This window comes from Nematolebias whitei, chromosome 1, assembly GCF_014905685.2.
Source record: "Nematolebias whitei isolate Nwh7 chromosome 1, NemWhi1, whole genome shotgun sequence".
Taxonomy (NCBI): Eukaryota; Metazoa; Chordata; class Actinopteri; order Cyprinodontiformes; family Rivulidae; genus Nematolebias; species Nematolebias whitei.
The window spans coordinates 10,032,204-10,043,424 of NC_056498.1; the positions used below are offsets into that span (position 1 = coordinate 10,032,204).

Genomic DNA, 11,221 nt, shown 5'->3' on the forward strand with positions numbered 1-11,221 from the left:
GAGACCATTTAAAGGCCTTTGCAGGTGTTTTGAGTTAATTAGCTGATTAGAGTGTGGCACCAGGTGTCTTCAATATTGAACCTTTTCACAATATTCTATTTTTCTGAGATACTGAATTTGGAGTTTTCATTAGCTGTCAGTTATAATCATCAACATTAAAAGAAATAAACATTTGAAATATATCAGTCTGTGTAATGAATGAATATAATATGAAAGTTTCACTTTTTGAATGGAATTACTGAAATAAATCAACTTTTTCAGGATATTCTTATTTTATGACCATCACCTGTAATGTCAAGCTGTACCTTGGAAGTGGAGGACAGAGATGATTTGTTTCTTCGTCGACCCTCAAGTTTGATGCACGAGCCTACGAGCAGAGAGTGAAATTATTAACTGCTTCAGCTCCGTCGTATAAAGACCAGTCTGCAAAAATCAGTTGTTCTGTTTTTAGTAATTGTGACAAGAGCTGTGAAGAAGCAGAGTTACCATCATCTACCTGACTCCTTCACTCGGGCGTCTTCAGTTGATGACTTACCAACAGCCGGCACCTCCTGTTTATAGTTCAACAACCTACAAAGAGCACAGAAACTAAGAACACCAACACTTCAAGACATGGGAACAAGCTACGTACACACAAGATGTAAAAGGACAAGACAGTAATGAAATCGGGACTTACGGTAATTTTTTTTTAAAAAGGAACGTTAAATGAGCCCTTTAAGGAACAAGTCAAAAGGAAATTACAAAGTTCAGATAGTTGTTTTAAGATAAACACTTGAAATGGCTCAAAAAGCAGGATCTTCGTAAAACGGAAGGGGCTGAAATGGCAGGTCAGCCAGAGCGAGGCCGACCAGATCGCAACACGCCGGTTCCTTTCCTGCGTTTTCCGACGTTCTGTTCATTGGGTGGCAATTTCAAGAGGCTGCAATTTGTTTTGCGACAACTACCAGGCAACAAGCAATAACGGGATGTGTCCAGTTCTCCCCTAATCTGACCTCGGACTGGGTTCGGCAGTGGTTTACTCTTTACAGCTTCCGACCCACAAAAAGACAGCAGCAGAAACTCCCATCGCTGGTTGAAGTGTACAAACGGCTCCAGTAATCACATTTTCATCATTTATGACTTGTCTTTACTTATTATACTACTATATAGCTAAAAATCTGTCTCATTGTGCTTCAACCATCTTTGGGGTCCTAACCTCAAAGTTGGAACGCACCATGTCTTGGTACTGGTCTTTACGAGTGTTGAATAGTCAGACCCCATCACCTTTACCATTATACGTTGCAGTCTCTAGCTACAGTCGCCAAAAATTACTTTCCCATTATTACATCACATTTACATTTGACACCACTTTAAATTACTACAGGTGGACATTCAGCAAAGAAGTAAACAGCAGCACTTGAGCTATATTTCAACTGCTTGGACCTGGTTTTAAAAGGCTTAGCTGATGGACAAGAGTCAAAACCAGTGACTGGGTCAAAGAATCTGCCTGCAGAGCTCAGAAACAGGACTGGGAGGCACAGATCTGGAGAATGAACAGTTTTAGTTACACAAAAGGTTCCCACGAGCCCAGTGGCCTCCATCCATCCATTATCTTTGCTCACTTCTTCCTTTCCAGGTCACTGGTGTCCATGTCCACCAGTCACTGTGCAAGAGGTGGGGGACACCCTGGACAGGTCTTCAGTCCGTCACAGGGACACAGAGACAAACAAACATAGGGACAATTTAGAGTTGTCAATATGCCTAACCTGCATTTGCTTTGTGGCAAGAAACCAGAGAGCCCACACATACAGAGAACATGCAAACTCCACCCATGGTCCAATATGGCAACCTTCTCGCTGAGAAGTGACAGCTCTACCGACTGCTGCCCCAGCCTTTCTGAAATGGAAGAGGTTTGGCCCAACAGGACACTCTTCAACAGCTGGTTGTCCACCACAGAGAAGATGAGGGTCTTAGTGAGCGAGGTGACCAAGAACCTGATGATCACACGTTTACTTGCCTTGGCCGGGCGCTCATATCGTCCGTGTCGACCCGGGGGGGGGGGGGGGGTTTGAGAGCTGTTTGCACAGACAGTTGTGACGGCTCAGTGTGAACAGAGCGCCATCTCTAGTGGATCTGTATTGCGCGCCGCTAGCTTAGCGCTATGTCAGTGGCTGTTGACAGGGCGTGGCACCCTGCTTGTATAATGGTAGGGGAAACACTGCACTATGACGGGGCTTCAGAGCAGAGTGAGTCGACACAAATGCCCCCTCAAAGTGGAGAATCATCCAAAACCCTCTTGAAGAACTCGGACTGTGAGGACCGAGACCGATTTTAAAAGTTTAGCTTCAGTTGCAAATTTTATCTCGGGAGGAAACCCATCACCGCTCATCCCCCGCCCCCATCAAACGCCACTGAAAGCACAGCATCGTGCGGTGGTGCTGATTTATAGCAGCATGGATTAGAAGACCGCTCACATTTTTCGTAAAAGACTCACTTCTCAAAACGTGTGGCTCCACCTGAACAGTCTTCTTCCAGTCAGGTGTCGCATTTGAAAGATGAGCTCACGAGCGAAGCAGAAAGCCGTCGATGGCGCGAACCAAACGCCTGAATTCACCTCCTCAGCCGAACAGTGGCGCAATGTGGAAACATTTCACAGTTAATATGCCAAGGTTTTGGTGTAATTTGTTTATTAAAAGCTTTTAAATAAAAAGCACCTTGGAAAACTAGAACGTAAATAAAACCATACAGAACGAATTATAGATTTTACTTTCGCAAGTAAATTTAAACACAAAATGAAAAAAAGAAATGAAAAATCACACTGGAACGCTTGGGGTCATGCCAACAGGTTTCGCAAATCCTAAAGAAGAATGTACAACTTTCCACACCAAGTATTATATCTAAGCACTTCTAAACTTGTTTTACTGTAATCAGCACTTTCTAAATCAACAAGCTGAGCTTCAAACAGTTTAGCTGGGAAATACCACATAATGATTTAAATAAAATCAATTTGCAAGAAAACCTCTCAGTTTTCCGTAGGCCAATTGTTTTTAATGATTTTACATGAGTGTGTGGAGTATTTGGTGATAAACAGAAGGCTACACTGCAATAGTCTGAACACCTATTCTGTAAAACACTTGGAGTCAACAGTGAAAAAAGCGAAAGGAAAAAAAAAGTCATTTGAACACCCCTGGAGAACTGCAGAGGTGAAATTGTTATGTTTTTAGGCAAGGGGGGGAGGGGGGCAAAATCTTCCAGTATGTCTCAGGCGAACGCAACGCAATCCGCCATAGATGTGGTGGGTGTATAGCGCCACGTGTGTCAGCAGACGACGACGATGTTGGCATATTTTAAACCTGAAAAGAGAGCACACCACACATGTCAAGGAGCGCATTTTAGTCAAGACTCGCGCAAGAGTGGTTGATTTCAACACAGCAACATTTGAGGTTTGTAGCAGCAACGCCTAAAGGTTCTTTACAGATTCGATGGCTGAAGCAGGAATTTATAGTCCTGGTAGAAGACGTGACTATATCACTCCTTACCGATTCAGGTCTTTTTAGGTCACACACACACGTCAGAATTTTTTTTACATCGTTGTTAATAATTAATGAGATCTGATACCCTGATGCTGCTCAATAATCCAGGTAGAAGAATCTAATAAGAAGTCAGGACTTCTGGACAGATTCTTCTTGTTGAAACATTTCATCTTTTATCCAAAGGACTTCTTCAGTCTGAGGAGCTGCAACAAACTCAGTCTTATAAATAGCACCTTCTCATAGTGGATCAACCAGTTTGATGGTGACATCCAGAACTAGCTGTTCACATGATCAAGGAGGACAATCAGCCTAACGACCAATCATTAATGCCCTGATAGCTAGGTCTGTCGCGATAATCAATAAATCAATCGCATGATGAATGACAATGATCAACCTCATTTTCATTTATCAGCTTTATCGTTTCTTCGGGTCTCTCTCTTTCTACTGAAGACACTGGATGATAAAAACGGTGTTCTTCACTGACCCCTCCCTTTCTCTTTAAAATCCATTGTAACCGTCCAAAACTGTGTTTTTGGATCGTTAAAAGCAGCCAAGCTGAGAAGCTAAGCTAACAGGCCGACCTTGGGGGGGGAAAAAACCCTGTCTTGTCGACGATCACAGTTGAAACCTGTGCCTTTGTGTAAAAAGTTGTTTTTCTTGCAAAAAGAAGCTGAGAACTTGTTTACTAATTTTTTTTTAATTAAAAGCTTTGAGTGAAAAATGCTATGCTAAAGAGCTCAAACCACACAGAGCGTCTGCCATTTTGAGAACCGAAAAAAGGGAAGGAGAGACAGCCCATGTCACGTCAAGGGGCCCCCCTCTCATTTTTCTTAAAGAGACACACTGCTCACTCACTCACTATCCATCCTTCGGTTCAACCAGTCTTATACTGCCATGCGGTGGTCGAAAAACGGTACTACACAAAAAAATTAACCAACATTTCTTCTTAAATCTGACAATAATTTCTAATTATTGTCAGATTTCAAATAATATTATCATTTATCGCAATAATTTCTGAGACAATTAATCAATCAGCAAAATTTGTTATCGTGACAGGCCTACTGATGGCCGCTTGCTATTCACAGGAGGCTGAGTGATACTAGCAATAACAGCATTGTAAGTGGGGGACATTTGGACACGAAGGCCTCCACCCGTTTTTTTCTTCACAAAGATGGCTTCCTTCAATCCTCTCTAAAACCAGTGTTCCTCTCTCTCAAGGATGTGAACATCTTCATCCCTGACAAGAGTGACCGCTGGCCTGGAGATGAGTGTAAACTGCTCCTCAGACTGAAGAGTATTTTGTATAAAAGATGAAACATTTCAACAAGAAGAATGTGTCCAGAGGACCTGACTTTACTTTTTTAAATGTGATCTGATGTTATGACGGGTCCTCGGTTCTCACCTTGCTGTCTAATATCCTGCATAGCGAGGAGGTGGTGGTGGTGGTGGGGGCGGTGCCCTCTCTGAATAGGCATCCCTGGCACGGGGAGGTGGATACACCGGAATCCTGGACACCGGTGACAGTCGAGAGCGCTCGAAGTACCCGTTACCAGCCGACGAAGGAGGAGAAATCAGGACTCTTCTGATAGGACTCCGGTCCCTGACCGCATAAGATGGAGGTGGTGGCGGGATAGGCCTCCTTTCATACGGGTCAAGAGACCCCGCGCTGAGTCGTGCTCTAGCCAGAGTCGGGGGAGGAGGTGGGGGAGGGGGGATGGAACGCCTGTCTTCGTAGCTCGCGGCGCTGTAAGGACGGGCTCTGTACTTTTCATAGTAATCCACCATACTGTAAGGATCTCTTTCACCGTAGCCACGGTCAATATAAGGTGGTCGCCTTAGGGAAGGGGGTGGTGGCAGAGGAGGAGGAGGAAGAGGAGGATATGCAGACAAGCGACCTCTGTAGGGGGGCTCGGGTCTTGGACCTGGATAGGGAGGCGGATAATAGCTTCTACCACCTGGCGGAGGTGGATACTCCTCCTCCTCCTCCTCAGGACCCCTTCTTGGTGTGCTTTTCGATACCTGAACGTGAATGTGTTTTCCTAAGAGAAAGAAAAAAGCTGTTGGCCCTCAGACGTAAAAGGTCGCATCTCAGCAGGCTGCGAATGTTGGTGACTAGTTGGGAACTAACAGGCAGATTCTTTCCTCATACAGTCGTGCTGAATTTTGTGATTGTGAACAATGAATAGTTTGACTGTTTTGAATGGCAAGTTGTTGTTTTTTATAATTTGCAATAAAAGTTTTCTAAATCATCCACAATATTCTGTTGCTCTGTTGTACCCACCTCAGCAACTGCCCCATGTTTATAATTTAATACAATGGTTACTCAGCTTTCGACCCACAAAGTGAGAGTACCCGTGTGAATCGTGCATTAATGTGGCACTCCGAGCTCGTGAGCTGCTGCGTGACGGAGGACAGCACAAGCTATCCTCCATCAATGACTTCCTGGTAGGCTATTGTATTTTTATTTTTACCAGCTGTGTTACAGGCACCGTTCAGAAAAAAAATAAAAATTACTGTACGCATTTGTGTTTGTTACCAGTACGTATTTAATTAAGGTTTTTTTTTTTTTTATCTTTCTGTGTAAATATCTCATGTTACAATGTGGACAGTACAAATTATTTGTTTAGTGGGCACTGTTTATATTCGGGTGCGCTCAATAGTCCAGAAATCATGGTATATTAATCTAGACAAAACTAGGGGTGCACTGATAAATTGGTTTATTGGCCCCTATTTCCTTAATTTTAGGAAATCAGACGGTACTTGCATGAGAAACCGTTTTTACAGATTTTTTTTTTTTTAGTTTAAACAGCAATTGTCTAAACTTCATTTATATTTCAGAGCACTACCTCATGGCCAGTTAAAATAAGTTTGTATTGTTTCTAGGATATTGTTCAAGGGTAAGTTTTTCAATAAAATAAGATTGGAAAATTGAAGGTGCATTGTGACCTTACAACATCTGACAGTGTCGCTTATAAAACAAAATCGTGTCAGCAGGTCAGATTTTTTTTTAGAAATCGGTGATCAGCCAAAAAAAATGCAATCCGTGCATCCCTAGATAAAACTAACTATCCATCTATATCCATCCATCCATATATATATATATATATATATATATAATATATATATATATATATATATATATATATATATATATACACACACATACATACATATACACACATCATATTTTCTGGCGTATGTCGCAGTTTTTGCATAGATTTGTCAGTCCTGCAACTTATAGCCGAAGCAACTTATATTCGTTTTTTCATCCATTTTCATAACGCAATTTTCAACTGATGCTTTAAATTTTAAGAACTGCAACAATGAATCCTCTCGTGCACGCTTGCTTCACTCAGCTGGTGCAGGCGGAGGAACACTGAAGAGCTAGCGTCTCCGGCTGCGATGGATGGCGCCGCCCAGGCGAAATGAAGCTGTTTTGACCATTAAATAAAAGCATTATAAATGCAAAGGGTCTGTAGTGACACAAAATAAATGCAACTTCTACGCCAAAAAAAACTTAAAAGTTTTTTTTCCTCTTCATGACACTTTTTTTGACTGATGCGACTTACACTCCAGAGTGACTTAAAAAACACGGTAATTACCTAATTTTGTTACATTTATTTTGGATTCTGGTGATTATCTAGGGACTCGTTTTTTCATGACTCATCGTGAGGTCCTGTATGGGTCATTTGAAATGAAGACAGAACATGTACGTTTTCTTTAATTAACAATTATTATACGTCAGTGTCACTTTATTTAAACTGGTCTTAAGTCCTGGATGCTTCTGTCAGAGGTGAGCTCCTCTGCTGGAGTCCAAATGCTGCTCTAGATCCCTGGACGCCAGCAAAGACAGTGCAACCACTTGAAGAAATAATTTAGTGATTTAGATTTTTATAAAGCAAGAAGACTGGGTCTCTGCGAACGTTTAAAACCATTTTGGAGACTACCTCACAAATTACTTGCCAACTAGTTACGAACAGTCGCAGCTCAGTGAGATACTGGTTTAAAGGCTCAACGAAACAAAAACAGTATTTATAAAAGGGACTAGAGCATGAAACTCACCCCTGAACTCTTTGTTATCCAGACCCTTCATTGCGTCCATGGCCTCATCATGGTTGGGCATGTGCACAAAGGCAAAGTTCTTGATGACCGCGCACTCCAAGACTTCACCGTACTCCAGAAACAGAGCCCGCAGCTCACTGTCAAAGCCGCTTTCAACATTAGATATGTGGAGCTTCACAGGACCCTGGTTCCTGCCTTTGCTGGGCTCCACGTTGATCGGCCTACCATCCAGCTTGTGGAGATGGAGCTCCCGGATGGCCTTGGTGGCGCTCTTCCGGTCCTCCATGTGGACAAACGCGTAGTTCTTGTACTTGGCACATTCCGTCACGGTGCCGTACTTGGCGAACAGAACTTCGATTTCATCTTTGTCAGTGTTGGGAGAGAGATTTCCGATGAAAATCTTCACCATCGTTACTCCTGCGCACTTCTCTACAACATACAAAAGACAGAAAGCACGCGCACGGCAAATGGCGAGGCTACGTCAATTATCCGGAAATGGACGACAGTTCTCGAGAACGCTAAAGGCCAAAACACAATTTATTGACGGCACAAGTTCGCTGTAAAATAATGTGTCTGAAAACAAGTTGGTTCAAGCCCCAGACAGATTAAACAACAGTAAAAACAAAGAAGCTCGCTTGTTTGCGCCTTCTGGCCACAGCAGCTAACATTTAGCCTTTAGCTAATGAACTAAGTCGCATAAGTAGCTAAAATAAAAGTCCATTTCAGCTATCGACCTATAGTTTCAAATATATGTGTGTGTGTATAAAGTAAAGTTGTAACATTGGAGACGATAAAAAGCACATTAGTATATACTCACGATTTGAGAACAGCACAGTTTTATCGACAGAAACTCCAACAATGAGCTAAAACTAGCAGCGTGTCTGGCGGTGAATGCGCAGGAAGGCAACTGATTCTTCTTCGTTGGTTTTATTGGCGGTTGGCAAACAGCTTTGAGGGTGCATTACCGCCACCTTCTGAAGTGGAGTGTGAACCACAATTAAAACCCTAATAATTATTCTACTGAAAAGTTCAGATTTTACAAGAAACTGAAAAAATGTCCTACTTAAAACGTGATTTGAATCTGAGCGAAGTAACTCAACTAAATTATATTGTACTTTTTGCTCATTGAATATATTTTGAAGAATAACTCTTTTTATGTGATATTTTATACAATCTATACGTACATGTTCAATCGTCTCCTGTGATTGGCCACATTCACAAACTCCTGTAAGATGTTTTCCTATTCTTTTTAGATTAGAATTTAAATATGTATGACCAAACCGAAGTCTTGATAAAAGATTTTCTTCCCTCCTCCTTGGTTTCTCTCATCCACAACTTTTTTGAATACAATAGAAATGTCTCCCTTTCCGCTCCTTGTTCCATTCCTCCTGACTGGTACTGGACATGTATGAGGACAGCAGGACATGTATGAGGACAGCAGGACATGTATGAGGACAGCAGGGCAGTGATGAGATGTGCTGTAGGAGTGACAGATAGCTTCAAGGTGGAGGTGAGATTTCATCAAGGATTGGCTCTGAACCCCTTCTTGTTTGCTCTGGTGATGGACCGATGTAGTGAACCAGATGACCTGATGATCTGACCCTCATCTGACCCTGATGACCTCAAATCTACCAGATGGACAGAGACTGTTATTTTCATTGATCTGAATAAGTCTGAGCCATCTGATGGCTTTCTTTCTTGAATTAATCAAGCAGAAAAGACAATCCTCTATAATCATTACTGTTTTACAAATGTTTGATAATCAAATTGTGTTAGTTTCACTCAATGCTTACAGGTTGAAAAGAACTACTCATTTTTATTTTACATAAACAGTAAGTAATGATTTTTATTCCTCATTCAAAGAAGAAATCACCTGAATATGCATTTCTTGATTTTCTGTCTGAAATGAGCTAAGCTCGTAAGTGTGTGGAAGTTGAAGCTTCGGTCAACTAAATGTTTACTGAAGAAGAAATGTCATGTTTAACTATTGGAGAAGATAATCAGAATAGAGGCTCCAAAAAGTCTGGTATTTTGCAATAATCTTTTCTGTAAGTTGAAAACAATTTCATTCTCTGACCTCGACTTTTGATAAACACCTTACGTCAAAACCACTCCTCTTTCTGGTCCATCCACGAATCAGAAAGCTCTGAAGTAAACTCGGAAGTAAACTCATTTAAAATGTGACAACTTCCCGGTTCTATCAGTCTAGAGAGAGTTGGAATGGTGAAGAGTGCAGTAGATTCCATGGAGTGCAGTTAGTTCTCAAGGAGTTCTGAAGGGAATTCATGGGAATTCAGAGAACTAGAGTTATGGAGAGTTTTGGAGTTAGAGTCTGAGAAGATCTGAAAGAGTCTGAGAGCTGCTGACAATGAAGAGTCAGAGTTGCCGAGAATCCAGAGACGTTTTGGGATTATGATTCTGTTTTGAGCTAACCACGCACGACTCTCCAAGGATTTTAGCTGTTCTCAACGGAGACGCTGATATCAGTCTGAAGGTTCTTACTGAGGTGATCTATCGTCAACAAGGTAACGGTTTCTTCTTCGACTAAAGTGTACCTGGGACAAGCTGAGATACCTGATGGGAGCGTGCAATTTCTGGTCGAACAGATTAAATTCCCTCACATATTCCTCTGTAAGATAAATCTCAATTTCCTCTTAAACTCACCTCTCTCTCATAAATCAGTACAGATATTTTTTAGAAATATCTGAAGCAAAGTCCTCAAATCACCGCCGAGTGATTTGAAGTTCAATATTTGTGAAACTGTCTGTTATTAATTTTCATATTTTGCCAAATTAATGTAAATGTTTGATGTTAAACTTTGATTCTGAAAATAAATGACTCCATTCATTTGATGGGTCAAAGGTAATAACGTCTCTCGTTCGCATTTCTGTTAAATTCAATACACGACATTACACAGTCAGAAAAATGAAGAACTCGTGAATATTGTATGCATATATATTTCATATATTTGTCATACAACAAGTGACACGTACCTACGTGACTCACTACACCGACGAACTGATGAGATCATGCGGGAATCCCCATGGACTATGATGTTTGCAGATGGACTATGATATTTGCAGGTGACATTGTGATCTGTGGTGAGAACAGGGAACAGGCGGAAGAGAACTTGGAGAGGTGGAGGTATGCACTAGAAAGAAGAGGAATGAAAGTCAGCCGTAGTAAGACAGAGTACATGTGTGTGAATGAGAGGGAGGAGGTGGAACAGTGAGGCTACAAGGAGCAGAGGTCACAAAGGTACAGGACTTCAGGTACTTGGGGTCCAGGAAACACCAAAGTTCATGCTCATTAATCCAGGTATAAATCCAACAATGTTCAGTTAGGTCATCTGGACGGTTTATTTTGTTGCGGAGACATTTTGTCCTTCATCCGAAGGACTTCTTCAAACAGAGGAGCCCACCAAACCAAACTGAATCCCATGAACGTCTCACTCCCAGAGTGGAAAAAAGTTTGCTGGTGAAAAGATGGCCTCCGGGGAACGCCCTCTCCCCTGTCAACTCCTCTAAAGGCATCCGTGCCAAAGTGGTTCAAAACACCAAAGTTCGTGCTCATTAATCTCATCACTCTCCAGGAAAATGGGGAGTCAAGTCAAGTCATATTTATTTATAGAGCACAATTTAAAACAG

The 11,221-nt window shown here is 41.8% G+C and overlaps 1 protein-coding gene across 2 annotated transcripts; it reads right to left on the reverse strand.

Annotated features, from left to right (window-relative positions):
* Positions 1–354: 354 nt before the first annotated feature.
* LOC119415185 (RNA-binding protein 4B) lies at positions 355–8,477 on the reverse strand. 2 transcript variants are annotated; one of them, XR_005187037.1, is made up of 5 exons: positions 8,392–8,477; positions 7,575–8,003; positions 4,915–5,551; positions 487–570; positions 355–367 (listed from the first exon to the last, which is right to left on the reverse strand). XR_005187037.1 is itself a non-coding variant. In XM_037682347.1 (4 exons), exons 2-3 carry the CDS (start codon positions 7,981–7,983, stop codon positions 4,923–4,925), a joined length of 1,038 nt encoding a protein of 345 aa, XP_037538275.1. In that variant the 5' UTR covers positions 7,984–8,003; positions 8,392–8,477; the 3' UTR covers positions 3,005–3,332; positions 4,915–4,922. The 2 variants fall into 2 exon arrangements, 1 of the variants encoding a protein (XP_037538275.1); XM_037682347.1 differs by lacking the exons at positions 355–367; positions 487–570 and adding an exon at positions 3,005–3,332.
* Positions 8,478–11,221: the final 2,744 nt, after the last annotated feature.